The 25,478-nt window shown below is 35.3% G+C and overlaps 3 protein-coding genes across 3 annotated transcripts; 1 reads left to right on the top strand and 2 right to left on the bottom strand.

The window, feature by feature from the left end:
• Positions 1 to 5,034: 5,034 nt before the first annotated feature.
• LOC145642312 (uncharacterized) lies at positions 5,035 to 8,791 on the bottom strand. Its single transcript, XM_081693446.1, has 2 exons — positions 8,134 to 8,791; positions 5,035 to 5,867 (listed from the first exon to the last, which is right to left on the bottom strand). Exons 1-2 carry the CDS (start codon positions 8,700 to 8,702, stop codon positions 5,423 to 5,425), a joined length of 1,014 nt encoding a protein of 337 aa, XP_081549572.1. The 5' UTR covers positions 8,703 to 8,791; the 3' UTR covers positions 5,035 to 5,422.
• Positions 8,792 to 8,888: 97 nt separating this feature from the next.
• LOC145628558 (uncharacterized) lies at positions 8,889 to 13,292 on the top strand. Its single transcript, XM_081680891.1, has 4 exons — positions 8,889 to 8,996; positions 10,653 to 11,650; positions 11,884 to 12,572; positions 12,655 to 13,292. Exons 1-4 carry the CDS (start codon positions 8,889 to 8,891, stop codon positions 13,290 to 13,292), a joined length of 2,433 nt encoding a protein of 810 aa, XP_081537017.1.
• On the bottom strand, positions 13,128 to 14,366 carry LOC145564926 (uncharacterized). Its single transcript, XM_081625098.1, has 2 exons — positions 13,789 to 14,366; positions 13,128 to 13,708 (listed from the first exon to the last, which is right to left on the bottom strand). The coding sequence occupies exons 1-2, from the start codon at positions 14,107 to 14,109 to the stop codon at positions 13,580 to 13,582; spliced, it is 450 nt and encodes a 149-aa protein (XP_081481224.1). The 5' UTR covers positions 14,110 to 14,366; the 3' UTR covers positions 13,128 to 13,579.
• Between the last annotated feature and the right edge of the window lie 11,112 nt (positions 14,367 to 25,478).

The following is a 25,478-nucleotide window of genomic DNA, read 5'->3' as shown; positions in this document are numbered from 1 at the left end:
GAGGTGGTTTCGAGTTTCGGGTTGGTGGTTTCGTGGGGAATGGGGGTTGTTTCGGGGAAGGAGGAAGACGGCGACACGGTGGAGGTTGTTTCACGCGGCTGGTCGGCGACAAAGGGGTGGCAGGTTGGCCGTGAGGTGGTGGTTAGGGTGGCTAGTGGGGGAAGGGGAGGCTGACTGGTGGTTGGTTAGTTTTGGGTTTTTTAATATTTTTTTGGACCAATCAGGGCTTGACACGTGTCAAGTGACCTGATATAATATTGACTTTTGTTCACCGGTTTGGGATTGAAGAAAAAAAATACTCTGTGCCCCCTAAAGTTCGGATTATTCCAAAATAATCCAAAGTTGGGATTATTGTAGCAAAATTGATGAAAGTTGGGATTATTTTTTCTAATTTTTCCATAATAAATCGAGTTAGTTAACTAAACTCAAATAACTCAACTTTAACAAATAATTCATAGGTGGAGCTAGCTTGTGTCATAGTAAGTCACGCACCCTACCACTAAATAAAGCTAAATGAATTAGTTAACATTTAGTTACTCCTTCTTTTCTTAAATAATTGATACGATTGACTTTTTTTACGATTGTTATACTAAGTTTGACCATTAATTTTTAATAACGCATGAAACACAAATATTATCATGAAATATATTGTTAAATAGCTACTTGATATAACAATGCGTTTTATGTACAGTTGGTCACACTATTTGACTGTTTGTAAAAAGGAGAGTAACTCCTATAACACTGACAAAATAGCCCATACTTATTAAGTATTCCTTAGATAATAATGTAACCTCTACAATATTCACAAAGTAACTCCTTAAATTAGTAACTAACCCCTATAATTCTAACAGAGTAACCTAACTCTATAACACTAATCGGATTATCCCACTACAAGAAAATAACCTTTTCGTAGCGATTATTTTAACCTTTAGTATCGATTGTAATTGCAACAAAAAGCTTTCCCAACGAATGGTCATTCGATACAATATCCCCCGTTGCCTTAGCCTTTAGTAGTGGTTTTCAATATCGCTGGGGTTGGCCTCAATAATCGATACGAAAAACTAAATCCAATCGTGGTGATTATTGTAGCGATTACAATCGCTATAAATGTTTAACTCATTTTCTTCAAAAAAAAAAAAAAAAAACATGCGTATGATCTTTACAAGATTCGAACATGCAACCTCAAACTCTTATATTAAATGTTTCACCAATAAGTTATGACATATTTTATGTATTCTTTGTTAAACAATATTTATACATCTAGTGTTGAAAAGGCTTTTCGTATCGTTTTTTATGATTTAGTGGCGATTGTAAATGATACGATTTCTCAAAATTATATAAATGTGTAAAAATAGTGTTGATATGTATTATTATGTTTTCCGTATCGATTTTATATGGGAAAACCATGGCGATTGTAAAATGATACGACTTCCTTAATTAATTCACAAATAGACTTGCATATTGTAGCGAATGTACAATCACTACGAAATAATCGCTACGAAAAGACATTTTTCTTGTAGTGTCCCATATCAATTAGCTGACTGCCTGGACACAATGTGTGACTAGCCACATATATAAGTTAGTGTTAAGATAATATAAAATTTCATAGAAAGCTGGCCACATCTTATTTACAATTTTGGACCAACATATACGACATATATGTACCAAAATCTTCTTAGGAAGCTGGTACCTACCCTGCATTATGATTTATGACAAAAGGAAATTAGGTTTGCTTATTTTCTTATGGCAATTATAAATCTTCATTATATTGAAATATATAAAAATAGAAATTTGAACTCCAATAAACAAAGAGAGGGATAGGTCCCTTGTACATGTAAGAAAAATAGAAGACCAAATAAGTTAAAAACATGTTAAAGATATAGATTTAGACACCAATTCACCATACTAGCAAGAATCAAGCAACCATGTGGTTCATAGATTTGATGGACATGGATGCAATATACTCTTTTGTTCGTTTTTGGGTCCAAGTAGCATTGTACTTTCCATTTTTGAATAATTAGCCGACAATAGGAGAGAAGCTATTGTCAGAAGATATTACTAAGATCATTTTTTTTGTCATCTCAGATTTGTATGATTGTTGTCAATTGTAAGATTAAGAACGACTTTTTATATAAAAAAATTAATACAAATATACAAAATACAAGTACACTAGTATGTATTTTCTTAATGAGCTTGCATTACTTTTTTTAGGCTCAAGGAAAGTTATAAACTTGTAAATTATGAGATTTTGTATGATTCCAAATGAGCTTTTTGAAGATTTTGCTAAGATTATTTTTTTGTGAGATTTGTATTATTGCTGTATTGGGAGATTAATTTTATATAAATATCTGAAAATATTGTTTTCATAACAGTCAATCGATCTGATTTGAATTGTAATTCTATGATCTATTTTTAAATAATTTTATAATTTTACAACTTTGATCTATTTGCACACTATTAATTTAAATGTCACTATAATCATATATATCTATCTATAATCTATAACTTTATACTAAAGGCGAAACCAGGAATGACACATGTCATCTCCTGGTTAAAAAATTTCCCTCCAAAAGTGTTTTTTTTTTTAATTTTTATTTTTTTAGCCAAAGCTTCTTAGGAAAGTTTTTAATAAAAACTATGCAATAATATTTCATTTCCTATTTGATAAGTATATTCTATTTGTACACATTCAAACAAAGATATTATTTTTTATACAATAATATCAGGGGCGGATCCAGGATTTCCGACCTGGTGAGTCACCATCAAGTACTGATTACATGTTTTCTCAAAAAAAAAAAAAAAAAAAAAAAAAGTATTGATTACTTGTGAAAATACAATTTTTTTTTCGGATCTAGTTCATAATTGATTTATACTCCCTTCATTTCATAATTAGAAGCCTATTTTCCTTTTTTTAGTTCAACATTAGAAGCATGTTTCTATTTATAGATAATATTTTTTGACAATAATACAGAGTACCCTCTTTTTTATGATTTGTCATTCTTTTCTTTTTTGTGTTTTGTACTTTTCGCATTAATTTCTAACACTTTGTCTCTCTATCTCTTCAATAATTTTCAACAACTTTTTCTTTCTCTCTATCTCTCTCTAACCACACATACATATTTGTATTCCCAATCAACTTCCTTAATTCCCGGCCCGTGAAAGATGAGAAATAGGCTTTTAATTATAGAACGGAGAGAGTATTATATTACAACCAAATTGATTCAATCCAAACATAGGATACAACAATCCATACTACAACCAATTAGTACTTAAAATAGTACAATACATATTACAAGCTGAAAGTACTACGGAGGACAAATAACATGTTAAAAATAAATAGTACTACTCCCTCCGTCCCAAAAAGAACGACCCATTTGGGTTGATTACGCGGGTATTAAGGAAGTTAAGTAAAAAGAAGTAAAAGTATATTGGGAAGATAAATTTACATGGGGTTTGTAAAAAAATAGAGAGAGAAAGTAATAAAATAACATGGAAAATGAAATTTTTATATGGGGAAGCTAATTTTGCACAAATATTGTTGCAAATTGATGGTGTTTTAATGCAAATGGGTCATTCTTTTTGGGACAAAGTTTTGGCCAAATAGGTCGTTCTTTTTGGGACGGAGGGAGTACAAAAGTATTAATTACGATGATTAAAAATGACTATAGTTTAATTTATAATTTGAAAATCATAATTTTTCTTGTTGAATGGATTTGAAAATCATAAATTATGAGTACTACTTTTTCAGTGTTTTTAACTTAAGGAAAAACTTTAATTAAAGTATATGTTTATTTTATATTTGAAACTCATAATAAAAGGAAAAAAACTTAAGAGACCGGTTGTAAAGTAACTGGTCTCTTTTAATTAAAAAACAAGTGTCAGACTGTTAGACTGTCAGGGTGAATGTTAAAGGAAGTGCACGTCACTGCGTCAGCGTGAATGACAATAGTTGGCAGTATCAAAGAGACCTGTTATTTAAAATAACAGGTCTTTTTGATTAATTTTTTTTTACAAAAAATTAACTTTCAATTTTTTTTGGCACACTGGTGATGCACGTGAGCCAGTGTGCACCAAGGTGGCTCCTCCAATGAATAATATGCAATAATAATTTGCTATCTATAACTTTGTAATGTAATTCATAGTTATTTTTATTAGTGGTGCATATATTATTCTCTCTGTTTTCTTTAGTGTGATAGATTTTTTTTAATTTTTTTTTTGTAATTACAGAACTTTCATCCTATTTTGCAATTAGGTATAATTTTTTATAATTAAATAATAGTGTTAAACTAATGATAAGTATTAAGTATTAAAAATTACCGTGCATGGCACGGGTTTTAACCTAGTATTAATATAAATGTATATGAATTAGAGGTGATAATTAGGCAGCAGCCGGGTTCGAGCCGTGCCAAGGACAAAAAATCAACCCACTTAACGGGCTGAAAATTATGTGCTCAAACCGGCACAAACTAGCCAAGCCATGTGGACTTTTCAAGCCGGACCAAAAAATAAACTTAAATTTCGCATTTCTAAGCCTGCCAAAAAAAATTTTAAATCGGGCTGGGGTCAACGGGTTGGGCTTAAATTAATCCGGTCTAATATGAATGTAAAATTTCATATTTTTTTACCATGAAATTAAGTAAAGGTAACTTAATATATTTAACAATAGGCAAATGCAAATCAAAATATAAGAGCTTGATCTCATTTTAATTTAATTGAACATTTGAAATAAGCAAATTACTCCCCAGTCCACATTGCTTTAATAAGTGAAATTGAATGTAGCCTTGATCTTATACATTGTCTTTAATTATTGTGACATTTTATGTGTCTTATCTAAATTTGTCGCATGATATAAAGCACTCTAATTAGATGCATGATTAAATCCAAATACGCCATGATTAATTGCTTTTTACAGAGTAACAATGAACACAAATAATGGAGGTTAACACCATTATTCAAAAAAAAAAAAAAAACCGGAGGTTAACAAAGAACCAAAAGCGACACCACGGAATTTGGTATACCAGACACAGAAAAAGATACAATAATGCCAACTGAGACATTGAAGAAATGCAACCCTTTCTTAGCATTACATTTTAAGGATTTTCCAGGCAAAAATAACCACAAGAAAGCAAAAAAACAATAAACACTAGTGTACCGATATACAAACTTCGCATAAAAGAGGTGATGAAGCTCAAACTTGCCTCTCCCAGCATCTCACTACACTAACTTGCTGTAAATATTCGTCGCTATTGGCAACAACCGTAAACCTGCAAACTTCCTAGTATGCACAGTTATGAAGAAACTCTCGAAAAAAAAAGATTTAAGTTTCCAACAAAACACTTGACCTATTTACATTTACTGTCAGTGTTAATTAAATTATACTTGTGCAGAAAAACCAGTTTTTTTTATACTTATAAACACTCGATCATGAGCTTCTGCCGAGTACCCTCCTTAGATCAGCTTTCTGGTCTGAAGATAGCCTCGATGGGAACTTAACATCGAACTTGATTCTTAAGTTTCCTCTCTTTTTAGGTTCCTTGGATATTGGCATTCCTTCACCTGTGATCACGACTTCATGGCCTGGTTTTACAATGTCTGAGACTTCAATTTCAAGATTTCTTCCGTCCAAGGTTGTAAGAGTCACTGTTTTACCAGTAAGAGCCTCCAGCAGAGACACTTTCAGGTTGACCAGAAGATCGTTTCCATCCCTCTTGAAAGTCTGGTGAGGTTTCTCGTCAATAACAAATATAAGATCACCAGCCAAGAGGCCAGGTTCTTGGTTGCCTTTCTCCGGGAAAGTGATTTTTGTGCCTTTCTTCCAACCAGGCCTAATATCAATTGCCAGTACCTCATCAACAGTCGTCGCCTTGCTGCAAAATGGATTATCAACGAGTCAGTTCATGTTTTATAAAGAGACAAATGGTCAATTTCAGATAGTTGATCTTGTCTACAAAACATCAGGACATGAAGCCCCAAGAAATGACATGCCGACTAACACTATTGCTGAAAGGATCGACACTATTGCAAATAATGCCAAACAATGAAAGACAGGTCTCACGAATACATGTTTGCAACTTGCAAATGTACAATCCTGAAAACAAATCATGATTCCTAGTGAATGCTAACAAAACAATCAGATCCATTATTCCATTTATGATTAGACAACAAGAGCGGAAGTCATTACAGCCTACTGTCAGACCACACACACAACTATACAAGAGAGAAAAACTAAGATTTCCTGGGCTAATGTCAGATTTTCGATTATCTTAAAACACATTTTTAGGTAAAACAAGGCTTATTTAACTGTGAGAATTTTAAGCTTGATCCTTAATCTTTACAGAATGGCCACAATTAACTGATTACAGCACACAGTAAAGATAAGTTGATGCAGGGGAATATAAAGTAACTTAAGAACACTAGTCCCTCAAATAAAATCCAAATTTGAAGCATAGGTAAGAAGATAAAGCTAAACGGCTAACATGTTAGCTACTTGAAACAATTACAAGATTGAATGTTTATTCGCTCTCATCTAACCTCACTTTAATCAATCACATACCGATTGCAACCCCATCTTAATTTCTACTTTCATGATGAAATTAATCTAGTCAGAAGAATAATGTCATACTACTTGCCACCATGTATAACTTTCGCAATCCAGACAGTTGACCTACCACAAGATTCTACTAGTAAGTAGTAACCCACTTTTGATCTACCAAGTACAGCAATTATCAATGACCAGTCAACAGGAATTTAACCATAAACGTGAGATCCACACTTGCTGGATAAAATAAGGTCACCAGGTCAAAAAAAAAGATAATTACAGTACATCAGTTTTTGATTCCTCTCACTTTGATTCTTGATTTTACTTTTTAAATTTAGGCTATTTTCCATATACAAATCTATGAAAATGACAAATGTGCCCTTGTGATTTTCTATATTTTCTCTTCCCATGCTGACAAATACTTTCGTGGTTTAAATTTCTTTATTAAAACTGACAATTAATCACCGAACAGTTAAATTATGTAATTTTAGAATTCCGAATGTTGAATTCTTGTAAAATTGTGATCCCTTTAGCAATTAATACAATTTGTACCAAAGGAGACCAAAATGATAAGTGGGGACTATAATAGACTTCCTTCATTACAGGGTCACCTATAAACTTAGCATCAATAATACTCCCTCATACCCCAAAACATATTTTTTATTTTAAAATTTGAACTTAATTTACAATATTATTCATACAATCTTTGTTTAACACTTTTCAACCATAGTAGTGACAACTTTTCTTAGCACAAATAATACTTCCATAAAAAAAATATATACAGTCATACACAGAATATATTTTACAATATTAAAAATATATACAGATTATATTTTACGAATTAAAAATGGTACTCTCGTATAATAAGAATATTTACTTCACATGAATTTTTTTTTTTAGCTTATTTAAAAACAGGGTAATAATACTCAAACATGTGATCGGAGCCGGTCCATTTCACATGGCCTCTTGTCCTAATACTGACTCAAATTAAATCGCCCACCAACTCGACCTATATTTTAAATTTTAAAAAACATTATAATTACAAATTTACAATTTTAACTTACACCAATCATTAATCAACAAACTAAACTAACCCTTTCTACCTAAAACCCTTATAAAATTATCTTCCATTATATTCCATATTAAATTAATAATTCATTATCCAACCACCCATTATCAAAAAGGAATAATCATCCAAATTAAACCAAATCAAGTGTCAAATCTCGGTTATATCATTTTTCTTCCTTAATAACTCCACCAGAACTAGACAAATTAGTAAAAATTACCCATATAAGCAAAATTTTGATCTAATTTAGTGAAAAATTTCTTCTAACCATTTTTTTTCTTCACATTAACAATTTTCTTTAACACCAACGTCACTATCAATAAAACAACCAGAACAAAACCAAGAACCAAAAGGTCGAATCCTGACCACATTATTTTCATATCACGACACTAAAATTAAAATCAACACCAAACAATATAATCTCAAATACTGTATAATCTCAAATTTAAAATTAAAAAAAAAAAAAAAAAAAAAAAAAAAAAAAAAAAAAAAAAATCATCTGAATATAATAAAAGAAATAAAAACATACCCAGAAGAATCAGGAACAAGACGAGCAATCTTCATCTTCCTCTTAGAACCCTTATACAACTCCTCCAAACTACAAACCAACTTATTCTCAACGGGCTCCGCCTTCTTCGCCGCCGTAGTACTCCGACTATACTTCCGATTCACACTCTCATCATTTCCTTTTTTCAAAGGGGACCCACTTTTATCACTCCCAATATCATCAAAAAACCCATCAAATATATCATCATTAACAACCCTACCATTTCCATTACCATACTTTTTAAACGACCCACCCTTCCCACCACCGCCGGCGCCGCCTCGAGTGGCGGCGAAAGCGGCGGAAGGAGAAGAAACGTCGTATTTCAAACCATCTTCACCGTAAAGATCATAGATCTGACGCTTTTGAGCGTCGCTTAATACATCATAAGCTTCACAGATCTGCTTGAACTTGGCCTCCGCCAATCCCTTTGCGCCACTTGGGTGTTTGTCAGGGTGCCACCTCATCGCCAGTTTCTTATACGCTCTTCTTAACTCCTCTTCGTTTGCAGTTGATGATACTTTCAGTACTTCGTAGTAATCCGCCATTCCCATTTTTTTCTCTAAGCTTTTTTTTATTTTAAATTTTGATTTTATTTTAAAGGCTAGTTTCTTTTTTGGGGATGAGAAGAAAATAAAGAGTGGAAAAGGGGAGGAGAGAGATTATATAAGAAGGGGTGGAAGGGAAGTCGGAAGAGATGGGTTTAATTACGTGGATTTTTACATTTTTAAAAATTAAAAATGAAGAGTTGGGTTTTCGAGGAAGACAGTGCGGTTATTTGGGGGAGTGTGAAGGGGGGTTGGGATTGGTTAGTTCAAGACACGTGGAGAGAATTGATTGGAGGTGAGGTAAGAAGAAAGAACGTGAAGAGAAGTAATAATAAGGAGAGAGAAAGTGAAGGAGTGTTGAAGGGATTGCGCGTATAATAACAGAATCTGGTATGGCGTCGCGGGGCGGCAAATATAATTACCTTTTTTTTTTTAATTTAATTTTTAATTTCAATTTTATGAGTAAGTGATTGGTTAAAACCGTTAATTGGAGTAGTGGAATACGGCGTTTTACTGTTGAGTCGGCTTAAAATTTGGCTACTTTTGTTGGTGTGAATTGAATCTTGTTTTACATTGTATTTCATTCCAATTTTGTTTCTCATTATTCTTTTCTAAACGGGTAGTAATAAGATTTCACATTTTGGTCATTTGTAGGAACTAGGAAAGTATTGGTGTCCACGGTTATACTTAGGGTCTGTTCTCTTCCTTTGAAATTTAATTCAGTTCAGCTCTTAATTTACGTCTAATGATATTGCTAATGATATAAAACCAAATTTCATTCTTTTAAGCTCTTATTATAACGACGACAACAACAACAACAACAACAACAACAACAACAACAATAATAATAACAATAATAATAATAATAATAATAATAATCAATAAGTAATAAATAATAATAATAATAATCATCAATAAATAATAATAATAATAATAATCATCAATAAATAATAATAATAATAATCATCAATAAATAATAATAATAATAATAATAATAATAATAATAATAATAATAATAATAATAATAATAATAATAATAACAATAATAATTGAAATAATAATACTAATAATAATAATCAATAAATAATAATAATAATAATCAATAAATAATAATAATAATAATAATAACAATAATAATCAATAAATAATAATAATTATAATAATAATCAATAAATAATAATAATAATAATAACAATAATAATAATAATAATAATAATAGGGGGTTTTTAAATATCGCCCTCGATTTTCTAACTAACGCCCGCAAAATGAAATTAAATTACGTATTTAACCTTATTATAACGATTATAAAAATAATTAATTTTACCTTAATTTCATACTTTTACTGGACACAAAATTTTTTACCGCTCTCTCTAGTGGTGAACGGCCACCGACCTTCATCGGACAACCACCCCAACCACCGTGAAATCAAACAAATTTTATAAATTTTGCAAAATCAATTTCGTTAGATCTTATGGACAACAACGAAATACCAGAAACACAACCTTTGACGCTTGCCGAAGGCTCGTCGAACCGATCAGAATCGGTACGTTGCGTTAATTTTTAAAAAAAAATCGAAACCCAGAAAACGCCTAGGATTTTCGAATGATCTAGGCTGAAACGCCTAGTTTTTTCGAATATCCTAGGATGTTTCGAAAAAACTAGGCGTTTTAGCCTAGGTCATTCGAAAATACTAGGCGTTTCCTGGGTTTCGATTTTTCTTTTTTTTTTTTTAATTTTTTATTTCACGTATTGGTTGATTGTCATTGGATTTTATACTTTTGAAATTATTATTGTTATTAAAATTAGTTATTATTATTATTATTATTGTTATTGTTATTATTATTGTTATTGTCATTATTATGGTTGAAAGTTTTTTTTATAATTAGTTGTATTGTTATTGTTGTTATTACTATTAGTCGTCTTCTTTGGTTCTAACTTTTATTAATATTTATATAGGATTCTGAGTCCGAGGATGGTGACGGTGTGGACTATAGTGGACATTTTTTGACAAACGAAGTGTTTCCGAGTTTTGAGGATGCTGTTCTATGGGCACAAAATGTTTGTCGACCGCTCGGATTTATGTTAGTGAAGGCTTCTTACAAGACCGATCGGAGTGGTCGACCGTATCGATATGTGAGTTGTGATCGTGGAAAAAAGGGCATGATAAGAGACATGATGAACGCGATACGCAAAGACACCAAAAGCAAGGCAAACAATTGTCCCTTCAAACTCAAGGTTGAGTATGTCAGAGTAGTAAATGGTTGGAAGCTTAGTTGCTTGAACGGAACTCACAATCATTCTTTGGTTGTTTATCCCGAGGGACATCGACAAATTAGTGGTCTTAGTATTGCTGCTAAGCAGGTAGTGCGTGACATGACTCAGGCACAGGTGCCACCTCGACATATCATGAGAACTCTTGTAGAAAAGTTTCCCGGAGACCATCCTAACATCAGGCATGTCTACAACTGCAGAAGTAAAATAAGAATGGAGCAATTTGAAGGAAGAGAAGTAGTTCACCAGGTGCTTCATTTGGCCAGACAGAGCAAATACCTCACTTGGGTTTTTACTGATTCCAACAATGTGTTGCAACATGCTTTCATGGCACACCCGATCATGACAAATTTGCTTCGCACATACCCGTACGTGATAGGTATGGATTCCACTTACAAGACGAATCGATACGGCATGCCATTCTTTGAGATTGTTGGGGTTACACCGACTAATCAAAACTTTCTTGTTGCATACGCATTCATGAGGTCAGAGTCTCAGGAAAGTTATCGGTGGGTGCTTGAGTGCTTGAGGTTGTTGATCGGTTATCATAGAGAGCCATCGGTACTACTGACAGATAGGGAGCTTGGCCTTTGTGCAGCGTTGAAGAGCGTGTTTCCAAACACAAGACACATGTTGTGTGTGTGGCATATTAACAAAGATGTTGAGGCGAAGGTTACTTCCATGTTTGAAAAAAAAAGGAGATTGGTGCCAAGTTCAAAAATGGGAGGTGGAGGCTTGTGATTAATGCTACATCTGAAGAGGCATATAACAGAGAACTTGCAGTGCTGAAAACCAAGTGGAGTCGATGGCCGAAAGTGATTGAATATGTTATGGACACTTGGCTCGTACACAAGGAGAAGTTTGTATTGTTTTGGACAAACTAGGTACTACACTTTGGCAATGTTAACAACTGCAGGGTTGAGAGCCAGCATTCAGCATTGAAGTGTTGGATTGACAGTTCAACAGGCTCTTTGGACACGGTTTGGGCTCAAGTGCACTGCTCGATTGAGAACAAGATCATAGCCATTCGTAATGTATTGGAGGCATGTAGAACAAGTCATGGTCAGAAGTACAAGCATAAGCCTTTACATCAGCTGAACGGAAAGGTATCCCACTATTGTCTGTCTATTCTTCTCGGTGAGACAAACAGAATGCGAGGGTTGAGTACGGATATTCATCGACGCTGTGGGTGTGCTCTACGTACTACCCACGGCTTACCTTGTGCGTGCCAAATATATGACTCGATTGCTGCAGGGAAGGGGTTGTATTCTAAGAATATTCATCCATTTTGGAGGACCCTTGTCATTGGAGATGGTGTCGACATTCCTAATATAGTTGATGAAAATGATGAGGATCGAGCTCATTTCCGCACCCTTGTTGATCAGGTTATTGCCAGTGATCCTGTGATGCTTAGGCACATGTCACGAGTTATTGAGGGTGAGATGGATCCTAACTACGATGACCTTCAGGAGCCTAGAGTCAACCCTCGTGTAAGGAGACGACCACCCGAGAATCGTAATAGGCGGGATCCTTCATTTTTTGAGCATGTTGAACGTAGTGGGCGAGAGAATCGATCTAGAAGTAGACCGCCCCCATCTAATACAAGTGATCATCAATTTAAATAATATGTTTATTCATCCTAAATTTTAATTTAACTATATGTCATATTATGTTTTTAATTTTGTAGGTACTGGGTTCGACATGCGCCAATGCAGATACAGCTACGCTATTCCCAACATCATTTGGCCTTACGTCGTAGGTGTTAAGGATGTAATTGGTGATGGGAACTGCGGATTTCGTTGCGTAGCAGATTTATTGTACGGAACTCAGGAGGAGTGGCGATTGGTTCGGCATCAAATGGCAAATGAGGTTGGTTCTCACCCTTGGCTGTACAGCATGATTTACTACGACATATGGGGCCAAGGGGTTGGTTCAGGACTGCAAAGGGAGATAGACCGGATTAGATGGGATGGTGATGCGTGTGGAGAGGAGCACTGGATGGTAGCACAACAAGATTTTTTTGCTATTGCCACATTATGGAATGTGGTGGTGATTTGTTATGGAGTAGGAAATAGACCGTCGAGCTACTATCCATCTACTACTGTTTTGCCGTTGAACAATCGTGGACCTTTAGATAGGCCTTCTGGGGAGTTTGTGATTGGAACTGTTGGTGGATCGCATTTCATTCGGTTGCATATGGAACATGACCACCCACTACCTCCAATTTCACCAATGTGGTTTAACGCTCGACAGACAAGTGTAAACGGGTGGGAGAGAAGGTACGATAGAAGGCTTCAATTGTGGCAGACATTAATCAACTCTTGAGTACCGTTGAGTATTGTTGTGGATTTTGATTCAACTTTATTTTAACTTTATTAATAAACATGGTTATTTTTTTAATTTATTTTAAGCATTTCTTTTGTGAAGCAAGTACACAGTCTATTAGAAAATAAAAAAAAAATAAAAAAAAACTCAAACATAAATGTCAACTTGATTATTTCCAACAAATGTGTAAAACTTAAATGGCCACTAACAACATCCAAAACATAGTCAACATCCAAAACATAGTCTAATAAAAAAAATAAAGTCCAAGCTACAAATAAATATTACAACTAATCAGCAAGTCCATTTATTGCATTCCAATCAGAAATCACTTGCTCCAACATTGCTCTGGTGTCTCTCGATAGTGTAGGGTACTCACTAAGTGATCGCTGTGCTGTAACCATGAATCGTCCTACCCACTGCATAAACAATTATAATTATATTAATAATAATAGGAAAAATAAATTAAATAAAAAAAAACAAGTAATAAAAAACTTACGTAATCAACGTTGGTCCTCTCAGGAAGACCGTGATCATCCTCAACATTAGGAGTGACGATAGGATGACTAACTCTCCTAAACCATGATAGGTAGTCAGGTGCACAAGTATGTCCGCCAGGCGGAACTCTAGTATATCCACCAAGCAGAAGACTGAACGCAGCACCGGGAACAAAACCATTCCACATGCGAGTAGTCATCTGAGCTGAAAAACTGACCCTATAAGACTTAACACTAACTGGTCTATGAGCATCATCAGGCCTAATCATGTCACCGGGAACCTCCTGTATAAACCCCAACTGTCGAACAACTCGACCGGGCATATATGGCTCTATGATGCCTCGATATCGAATACATCCAGTAAACGCAGTCCTAGGCACCTGTAATGCAGGAAAAGCTCCGTACGGCAACCAGCATACCTACAAATTAATACAAGAGTAAATCAACTGTAAATTAAAGCATTGTAAAACAAATAGTATTACGTATCTATTTATACCTCATGGTCACCCAGCTGGTCAAGTCGAGTACGAAAGGACACGAGACGCTGTTGATGCTTCCGCGCCATACCAACATCCCATAACCCTGCACGTGCATATGGAACGTCTCGCGTCAACACACCCTGGTGAGGCCGAAAACATGGAAAGTACTCATATATCCAAGACTGGAGAAGAGTTAGACAACCCGCGATAGAATCACATCCATTTCGGGTGGCATGCCCGAGCTGACGATACAAGTACGCTAGTGTGGCTGAACCCCAGGAGTATCTCGTCAACCTCTCCAGGTTATGCTCCACAAACAACTCAGTGAGAAAAGAAGGGTGGGTACGACAACCGCTCTTGTCAGTAAAGAGCGTGTTACCCAAAAGGACCCACATGTAACCAATGACCTGAACCTCCTATGTAGTCTCTACAGTACGACACTTATCAAAAATCTGGTCAGTATGGACGCCACCATTCCTATATATGGCAGTCTGAGTCTTGACCTGTAGCTCCTCTGTAGTCAACTGTAACAACTCAGCTGCAAATGTCTTATACCGGTCACTAGATAGATCCTCGGCAACCATATCACCTTCAACCCGAATACCAAGTATGTGGTAAACGTCATGCAACATGATGGTCATCTCACCAAAAGGTAGGTGGAAGGTGTTTGTATCTGGCTGCCATCTCTCCACAAAAGCAGAAATCAGCGGAAAATCAAGGTGGTCGTGCATAATGCTCGGCAGGTGCGACAACCCAGTCTGTCGTATCCGCGTAGCAGTGTCTGCCGTAAATCCCTCCATCCATTCACTCAACAATCTACACACACTAGCTCTAGTATGACACCGCAAAAACCGTCGATCATGCCCGTCCCAAATATATCGAGCAACATGGGCCCAAAAACTAGGAATAACGGTCCCAACATCGGGTCCACCGTCCATCGGCCCCTGAACAAGCCAAGGCGCTACAGATCGAGGTGGTCGTGAACTCGTAAATCTCCCATCAGGACCTCTCGTCACGACAGTCGGCTGCTCCTCAGCATCAGCATCAGCATCATCGTCCTCAGGTCCATCATCATCGTATCTCGAACCTGAACCCGAAACCGAGCTAGTAGTCCTCAACAAAGGATTAGGACCGGCTCCCTCCCGCTCATCCAAATAAGTCCCAGAACTACCCACTTCTCTATCGCGCTCCGGTAAAGAACTACCTTCCCGTATACTAATCCCCGGCCCCCTATCTCTCCTAACCGACGCGTTAATGCCGCGTGATCTAGCATGGCGTGGACCAGAACCCTCGACTACATTCTAAATTTAGAATAAAATGGCATTAATACTAACAAAATCAACCAACTAATATTTTTAATAACTAACAACTAAATATTCAAACTTTCAACCAAATAATAAACTAGTACACATATCATCCAATTAATTATAACAAAATCCAACAAATTTCTAATAATTAACAACTAAATATTCAAAATTTTAACCAAATAATAAACTAGTACACATATCATCCAATTATATATAACAAAATCCAACAAATTTCTAATAATTAACAACTAAATATTCAAACTTTTAACCAAATAATAAACTAGTACACATATCATCCAATTATTTATAACAAAATCCAACAAACAATATTTCTACATTATTCCTTAGTTAATCTTGCATTAGCCGACATAAAGTAATGATATAATACTAGTATCACCATCAACTATAAGAAATAAGAAATAATGACCGAAACCAAACTATCATTACACATTCACGTTAATTCGAGAAATATAAGGAACTTGCACATAGACTAATCAAATTGCCGATTTTAAAATTTCTATCGGTAAAAAAAAAGCTATCTTTCTAGTCAATTTTGGAGTAGGGTAAAGTCAAGACAATCTTGAAGTAACGGAGCAAGCAACATTTAAAATCTAATCAAAACCCATTTTCCTACTCACATCTTTATAGTAGATAAAAAAAAAAGGATCAACAAGTATAGGAATATAAAAATCAGCCAATAACCATTGCTTATAGTATGAAAATCTGAAAAATGAAAAAGAATCAAGAATGCTCAACAAGTATTTTCATATAGATGAATTCGAAATCATATTTAATCCTCATCAACTATATATCAACACAAACCACCCAAAATATCAACAAAACTTCAAACTAAACATCACGAAAATTCTCAAAAAAAACTTCCAAGAAATTCTATACGGGCATCGAGATAGATAGTAATGGTTGGAACATCTACGAGGCTAATATCTAAAACAATAATAACTCTTAATCAATCCAACAGCACTTAAAGAAAATCCATTATATACAGAGTACAAATATTGCCAACAACGTCATTTCTCAAACACAATACAACTAACTACTACATATTTATAATCCGATTGTAAAGTCATATTAAAATGTATAGGGTGTGAATATATGAGCACAAAGCATAGATATCTCACTATTTTGTTACACGAGATGCTAAAACCATTTATGATTGAATTAAAATTAAAGCATTACAAAAATTAAATCTACACTAACAAATCCCAAAATCAACAACTAAAAACCAAGCAATTGAAGTCCTTCACTTTAGTTGATTAAAACCCAAAAATCTTGAACTTTAGTTGATGATTTAATTTCCAATTTCCAAACAACAACAACGAATTTACAACAACGAATTTACAACAACGAATTTAATAATAATAACAACAACGAATTTACAAATTCAAAGCCAAGCAATTAAAACCCAATACCAAAAAAAAAAAAAAAAAACGAATTTAAAAAAAAAAATAAAAACCCAGGCAAACGCCCAGTTTTTTCGAACAGCCATGGCTGAAACGCCTGGTTCGTGCGTACAACCGTGTGGTTGTACGAAAAAACTGGGCGTTTCACCTCAACCGCCCAGATTTTTCGTACAACCACACGGCTGTACGCACGAACTAGGCGTTTCAGCCATGGTTGTGCGAAAAAATCAGGCGTTTGCCTGGATTTCAGAAAATAAAAAAAAAAAAACACAAACCTCTTCTCCGCCGGCGATTGACTTGCCTTTGTCCTTCCGCGGCATTATCACGGTGTAGATCGGCGCTCAACCACTGCTCCGGCGCTTTTATTTGCGGTGATAGTGGTGGCGGCGGTGGATGTTGTGGTGGTGGAGGTGGATGTGGTGGTGGTGGTTTGTTTAGAGAGAGAATGAGAGTGAGTAAGGAATGAGGGTTTTGTTGGGGGAGGGAGGTAATTTTGTTTGAGGGTTATTTTTTTTTTTTTATAAAAAGGGTAAGAATGTAATTTTAATTTATTTTGCGGGCGTTAGTTAGATATTCGAGGGCGACGTTTAGCTTTCCACTAATAATAATACTAATAATAATAATAATACTGATAATAATAATCAATAAATAATAATAATAATCATCATCATCAATAATTAATAATAATAATAATAATAATAATAATAATAATAATAATAATAATAATAATAATAATAATAATAATAATATGTACATTTGTATATACACATATGTATAGTAATAAATAATCAATAAATAATCAAAGATCACTAATCCGTAGTTAAAAATCACTAATTAATAAGTTCAGTCCAGTTCAGTTCAGTTCAGCTGAGTTCAGTCAATCAGAACAAGCTCTTAATATCATATACCCTCCGTTTTATATTATTTGCAATTGTTCCATTGTTGCAAATAATATGAAACGAGATAATATTACAAATTTTTAGGAAACTGAGATAAAAATGTTGAATGATGTTACTATAATTTGAAAATTGTTACTCGTACTAAATATTTTCAATATTTGAAAAGAAAATCTTGTGTTTACATATATTTCAATTTTCAACATTCACTTAATTATCTTTTTTTGTCAAAAAAAAAAAAAAAAAAAAATTCACATAATTATAACAATATAATTATATCAAAATCTTGTGTTTATGTAGTAATCAAAATGGGGTATTACCTATATATGGCAAATATCAAGTTGATTAAAACGTTTTGTACATAATTGTTATACGGAGTATTAGCTAATGAGATACTCCGTATTATGATAGTGAAATTTTATTATCCACATCTGCCATCTATCTACTACAGAGCATCTATCTACTTTATTATTTGGTACTACTGTACTTGTTGGAGTCTACTTCCACAATAGCAAAAAGTCTATTTATAAGATTACTCTATTTTTCTCTATTTTTTTACCCTGTTGTAAATAAATAGATTAATCAATAAGAGCAATATAGTCATGAGATTTTGTTGGATTTGTATCATAGTATATTTTATTAATATCAAATTTTAATAATTTCTACGCATATACATTTTAAGGTGAGTCTTAATTCTTAAAGGCCAATGCAAAATCAAAAGGTAAAAAAATAGGAATAGGCGAACCCGAGAGATTAAGGGTCTGTTTACATTTACAGAACTGAACTGAACTGATTGGAGCTGAAATGAAGTGAATTAAGCTGAAATGAATATTTTATGAGAGAGGGAAATTAGAAGCTGAACTGAGCTGATTGGAGCTGAACTGAACTGAATTGAACTGATTAGAGCTGAACTGAATTGAAATTAAGTAAATGTGAACAGACCCTAAATTTTAGAGAATATAATAAAGTATAACCATTCATTTTTTCATATGCTCACAAGGTACAAACGGGGAAAAAAAATACAAAATGGTAGCATGGTTTATACCATTCAAATGATCTTATTTGATATGAATTTCATATTTGACTATACTTTAACCTTCTACACTAAACTAAACTATTAAATGAGATATTATTAGAGCCATATTAATATGTACTCTTTATTTTTAACTTAATTTCAATTCATTTTATCATAATCACCATTTGTATCATTATCATCATCATTGTTGCTATTATTGTGATAATATGTTATAATTTTTTATATCAGGCTCTTATAAATTAAAGCATAAAAAGTTCTCTTTCCTCTCTAAACCTATGCTAGCTAGCCTTCATTGTAGAATTTTAGAAAGGGCTTCCATCGATTTTTACCGGTGGAAAGCTCCAATATTTGTGTTTTTGTCTATATTTTCTCTTTATTTTTTGGCTTATAATAAATCATCCTCTTATTGGAGATATTTTTTCCCTCTGCGAGTGAGAGATAGCTCAAGTGGTGATTAGAGCCTCCCTCTCAATTTTAGGGGATCATGTGATCGATTTACACAACCGTCCTTATGGCTTTCTAAACATGGCAGGGTTTTTCTTCTTCTCCATGAGAATCGTTTCTCCTTTAAAAGACAAAAAATTTCTTCTTTTTTGTGAGAGGCAGTGGCGGATCCAAATATTTAGGTATGGACATACGGAATTAGACTTGTTAAAAATTTATAAAACACAAAATTTATCATACTAGAAGTATGTACTGCGTAATTAATAATTAATTCCCCATTCTTATTCGTCATTGCATGTATTTTACCCTTAATTTATCTATAATTATTGAACAAAACAATTTTATTTTTATTTTTTTTAAGGGAATTGAACAAAACAAATAAACTAATTACTAGATTGATTTTACTATTTAAATAAATTCTTATATCAGTTTAGTTTAATTCAGCTAACAAGAACAAAGGTTTAAATGCTAAATACCTCCTCTGTTTCTTTTATCACGCTAATTGCAATGCAGAATTTTAACAATCAATTACTTTAATTTTTCTCTGTTTTTTTAATTTACTTGTTTCTTTTATCACGTTTGCCAATGCAAAACTTTAACAATCAATGACGTTAATTCTCCATAAATAAAAATTCTAAAAGTTATATTTTATGATAGTACTTATTGAGACGAATTCAAAAAGATCCTACATGAATATGTCTTTCCTAACATATTATTCACAAAAGACGACAAAGTAGAGGTGATGAATAATGTAAAAGTCAAAGCGGGTCGAGTAAAAAAGAATAGGGAAGTATATTATAATAGTACTTATTAAGACGAATTTAATAAGATCTCATATGAATATGTTTTTCGTTACATATTATTCACAAAAAACGGTTAAAGGAGTGGTGAATAGTGTAAAAGTCAAAGCTAGTGAAGTAAAAAAGAACGGAAGAAGCATGAAGTATGAAATAAGAAATAAGTAAACACATACTTCCTGCCTATTTAAATACCTGCTCCATTTCTCTATGCACGGCGTTTTAGGAGAAATCAGATAATGTAATAAAATACGGAGGTAGTGGGGTAGGTGGAAGAATAAAAAATTATAAAAAGCAAAAGTATTGGAGATGGAGGAGAGAGAATATAAAATTAATAAAATATGATTTAAGTTGGGTTCACTAGGTGAGAGAATTGAATATTATTGTAGACACCTAAAAATGTCTCCCCAAAACCAAACCCGATGATAAATAACCTTTCACCGCCACTATTGGTCGGGTTTAGTATTTAATCCCGAGAGTGCTTAAAAAATCGTATTTTATTAAATCCATACTTTTGAACGGTCCATGGATTAGTCTTGATGTTTGGTAAAAGCATAGTTTTAATTTCAGCCCAACTTATTTTAAGTCCAAACCTTTTTTTATTTTATTGTTTTATTACTTATTTTTGGCCCAAACTCTTTATTTATTTTTATTTAATTATTTTCTTATTTTAGCCCGAATAATAAAAGCCAGAAAAAGCCCGAAATTATCAATCGGCACTTAAAAAGCTGAAAGAAGTTAGGGTTAAAAATGAATTTAGACGGAAAATGGACTGGAAGTTCCCGCGCCACGGCAGACTGCCACCGTGTCACGGGAATCCTTCCCGTGACACGGGAGGTCTGCCGTGACACGGGACATTCCGTGTCCTTTCCGCGTAAACCCTTAACGCGTTTTTCATCCCGTTTTCTGAAAATTTCCCGCGTCACGCCAAAAGTGTACCGTGTCACGGGAAAGTGTATGGGTACCGTCTGACGGTGGAGCTTCCCGTGTCACGGTACAGTCTGACCGTGTCACGGGATACTTTTTTAGGGTTTTTATCATTTTAGGGTTCCGTGTGCTCCCTCAGCACATTTTCCCTATAAATACCCCCTCATTTCTGATGTACGGGGCACCGAGAATTTTATTATTTTTATTTTCTCTCTTCTATGCTATTAGCCTAAACACTAGCCTACCCTTTTCACTTCAAAATTCCTTCTTCAAGCACTCAAAGGAGTCCATATTTTACTCGAGGTTCTGTCCTTAAGCCAAGGCGTGAAAGGTAGAACTGTTTGAGGGTTTGGCCCCAAAATCAACTTTATTTCATTTAATTTAATTTAATTATTGTTTTATTATTTCCTTGAAGTTACTAACTCGTTTATTATTTTGTAGTTGCAAACAAACAAAATCAAAGTAAGGATCATGCTCTTTTTATTATTATTATTTCTCTAACGATTTTATGTTGTTGGAATTGTGATTAAATTGGTTTTAATATTAATGTTGTTCTATTATATTTATTTTGATCACCATATTGCATGTTAAAGGGAATATGTAATTGAAAATCACGACTAATAAGATAATTTGGACAACCGGTTTAGGATCCCTTTTAATCTTATTATTAATTGAAGTGATCACCAAATTTTTAGAATTATGTGTGCATTAATCTTGAACCAATTTAGTTAAATAATAGTTTGGAGCGAATTGAATTATTGTTTGTATGCCTTTGAGATGATAGGAATGCTTTTCAATATAAGAATCGAGTAGAGGCCAATACGGGCGAATGTGACTCCATGACTCACTTCGTACCATCATCCCCGATCCTCCTTTCGTGGTTCCGAACCATATGGAGTTAGTAATCTCATGGATTATGAATGGGGTGTAACCTTCACGGGTCAATCGTTGTTGCCTATCGTTGTCCCTTATCGTGGTTGCCTTTTTAATGATCCGTGAACGGATTACAAGTTCCTTAAAAACTTGTTGGCGGCTCCCTACTTTTTTGTCCCTAATCGTATATGTCAATTCCCACTTCCTATGAGTGCCAAGCATATTCACAACATGCTTTTAACGTAGGCGCACTTCGAGCGACGCCTATAATTTGGCGACTCCACTGGGGAGGATTCTTAATTATTTATCGATTTGAGTGATCGGTATTTAATTAAGATGAGTGGATGAGACTTGAAAGATTCTTGAAAAAATAATCCTGTGATTAATTTGGCATTTTTTGCATCTGCATAGACGTTTTAACGTTGCGTTCAGGTCTGTCCCGTAGGAAAAATTGGATAACTTGGTTGCGCGCGAAGGAAAACAGGGCACCAGTCAGATTTCCTGACTGCCGTGCCACGGCAGAATCTGCCGTGTCACGGCAGTCCTAAAATCAGCCCGGTGACTTATTTTCTTTCCTCACAGTCGACTTCCTTCGATTTTTCTGAAAAAACGTATGTGTTCTACATGCGTCTTAGCCCCGGGGGATTTAAGCTCTATCGACCCAAAAACGCTCATGGCAATAAGGGTTCATCCGAGTTATTAAATCCACCCAAACCATGGAGTCGAGTTTGATTTCATCACGAACTCGCGGAGCCGCCCGTTGGCATACACCCTCAAGGGAGGCTGCCTTGCTAACACGTCCAAACTCTTAACCATGGTACCCTTTTTGACACCCAAAGCTTGACCAATAGCTGAACATAGATCTCGACTCTAGGTTGCGAACTTTTTTTTTTTTTTTTAACATCATCGTGCCTAAATGCTATGTGGTTGTTTGATGCTAACCTTTATGTGTTTGCTCTTTTGTTTAACCCATGACCGAGGGTTTTTATTCTCACATAGAAATTAGTACGGACCTAAAATCGGTTAAAATCCGGAAAAATCACAAAACTGACCTGGAACTGCGCACCGTGTCACGGTATTTTCTGCCGTGCCACGGTGAACAGTGCCGTGACACGGGGCTGCCTGCCGTCTGACGGTAGACTGCACCGTGTCACGACAATCTGTACCGTGACACGGTGCCCATGAAAGTGTCCTGTCAGTCTTTTTTTTCGATTTTTGTGCGAATGCTGTGTCCAGTTTTGTGTCGTGTCTAGCTATACGGTCAAAACACGCGTCTATAACCTCACTTAATCACTCACACATTATGTTCACACATTTTTTTTTAAGTCGCGCACCACCTTTTGACCGTATTTTAGGGAAGTCTCGTTTTTGTGTCGTTTTTTTTCGGAGTAAGTAGAGTTTCAAAATTATAGATTTTTAATAAAAAAAAAATTATTTTTAATCCGGATAGGTTAAGGTTAAGTTTGGTTATTAAAGGTGTGTTTGTTTCGGTGTCACAGCACTTGGACGAGAAGCAGGGGTAGATTGTTACGGTTTGAGTCCATACCTCAACAACCTCTTATACCAAAGAGGCGTACAAGGAAACCACCTCAATCATCTCCACAAGTTCCATCTCCAGTCTACTTTCAACTAATGGCCACTAAGGAAGACATTGAGAACCTCAACAGGACAATCGAAAGATTGTCTGACATGATGCAGACACTCACCACTAGAGTCAGCACTGTAGAGCAAGACAATCAAAACAATGTCACTACTGCTGCAATGGACAAGATTAAGGAACAAATGAGCAAGATTTCTGAATAGTTCACTTATGTGGAACAGCCTGTCACCTCTTCGTCCATAAGAGAGAAGCTTCCTGAGAAGTTTTCCACTGCTGACATTCCCAAATTCAAGCCTACTGATAATCTGTTTTTCCATTTGAAGGCTTTTTCTGCAACTATGGCTCTTAAGGGAGTAGATGTGACACTCTTCCCTACGGTGTTTCCTCTTTCCTTAGAGCATGCCTGTCAACAGTGGTTCTATTCTTTGGAATCCAAGCATGTCGCGACCTGGGAGGATGTTGCTGAAAGCTTTATGAATCGGTACAAGTGTAACATCCAGGCCAAGACTTCTGAACGTGAACTCTCCATTCTCAAACAGAAAGAGAATGAAGGATTCACCACTTACTTAAGCAGGTGGAGAGAAACAGCTGCGCTCCTGGTGGATCCTCCCAAGGAGAAGGAAATGGTTCGCTTGTTCATTGCCAATCTGACTCATAAGTACAAGCAACACTTGAAGTTTCTACCTCTAAGTACCTTTGAAGCTGTATACGATATTGGAATCAATATCGAAGATGAACTGATGAAGTCTGTTGGTAGCAACAATAACAACATCACTTGGAAAAACAAGAAGAACGACACTCCTTCTTCTTCGTCTTCTAAGCCCAATAATGCTACCAACAATATCAACATCAATGATGTGCTGGCCCTTAATGCTCCTCCTTAAAGATTCCAAAGGCAAAGGAGGGTTTATACGCCTTTGGGAATGACTTATGATGCTGCTTATGACCGTTTGCATGGTCAAGGACTGATTATCCCAATCGGACCATTTCCAGAACCTCGACCTGAGAATAGGACCGCTAGCTATGACCCCAATGCTTATTGCAAGTTTCATCAAGGCAAGGGTCATAACACTGAGAAGTGTTGGAGGCTGAAAGATGCGATCCAAGACCTGATTGATGCTAACCAACTTCCTGTCCCTCCAGGGGGCAAGAAGCCTAACATTCAAACAGGTCCTCTTTCTGATGCTTTGGCTATCATGGGAGATGAAGTCTCCTTTAATCCGTCAATACTCATTCAACCTGTGAATGAACCTCTGCCGGAAGTTGTATTTATCTCAAGTATTGAAGAAGTGAATGGGATCTGGGATAGTGATGATGAAGACGTCTATCTCAAAGACATATCCTGTTCATCTCTTGGCACCAGTAAAGATGTTTGGGGGGACTTTGAGGTCAAGGTTCTCACCAGAAGTGGACGGTTGCAACAACCTAACCCACTTTCACCTCCACCTCCACCACAATCACATCCGATAGCTGATCCCATCGACCCTGTGAACAGCGATGTGGTCAAACAACTGCAAAAGACTAAGGTGGAGATGAATGTATGGAAGCTTTTGGCCACTTCCCACGAGCATCGAAAGGCTGTGATGAATGCTCTGGTGAAAATAGGAGTCGATGATGACATGACTCCTCAAGGATTGGTCAACTTTCTCACTACTGAGCTGCCGAGTACTAGCAATCTGATTTCCTTTTCTGATAAGGATCTACCCCCGGAAGGGGACCAACATAATAAGGCCTTACACCTCACTGTAGTGTGTAGGCAGATGAATGTTCCCATGAGCCTGGTTGATAATGGCTCTGCAATCAATGTGTTCCCACTCCGTACTGCAAAGAAGTTGGGTATAAAGAATGAAGAATTGACTCCCTCCACTCAAGGGATTCGAGCTTACGATAATACTCGCCGTCAAGCCGTGGG

The sequence above is a fragment of the Chenopodium album genome, chromosome 1, assembly GCF_948465745.1.
Source record: "Chenopodium album chromosome 1, dcCheAlbu1.1, whole genome shotgun sequence".
Taxonomy (NCBI): Eukaryota; Viridiplantae; Streptophyta; class Magnoliopsida; order Caryophyllales; family Amaranthaceae; genus Chenopodium; species Chenopodium album.
This window is presented reverse-complemented; position numbering and strand designations above follow the sequence as displayed.

Bases quoted from the DNA above. Each gene is read 5' to 3' on its own strand.
- LOC145642312 (XM_081693446.1), bottom strand. From the start codon at position 8,702: ATGGGAATGGCGGATTACTACGAAGTACTGAAAGTATCATCAACTGCA. The intron at 5,868-8,133 runs GTATGTTTTTAT...TCCATTTTGCAG, and splicing joins CTTGTTCCTGATTCTTCTGG to CAAGGCGACGACTGTTGATG.
- LOC145628558 (XM_081680891.1), top strand. From the start codon at position 8,889: ATGAAGAGTTGGGTTTTCGAGGAAGACAGTGCGGTTATTTGGGGGAGT. The intron at 8,997-10,652 runs GTAAGAAGAAAG...ATATTTATATAG, and splicing joins GAGAATTGATTGGAGGTGAG to GATTCTGAGTCCGAGGATGG. The intron at 12,573-12,654 runs GTGATCATCAAT...TTAATTTTGTAG, and splicing joins ACCGCCCCCATCTAATACAA to GTACTGGGTTCGACATGCGC.
- LOC145564926 (XM_081625098.1), bottom strand. From the start codon at position 14,109: ATGCCCGGTCGAGTTGTTCGACAGTTGGGGTTTATACAGGAGGTTCCC. The intron at 13,709-13,788 runs GTAAGTTTTTTA...TTGTTTATGCAG, and splicing joins AGAGGACCAACGTTGATTAC to TGGGTAGGACGATTCATGGT.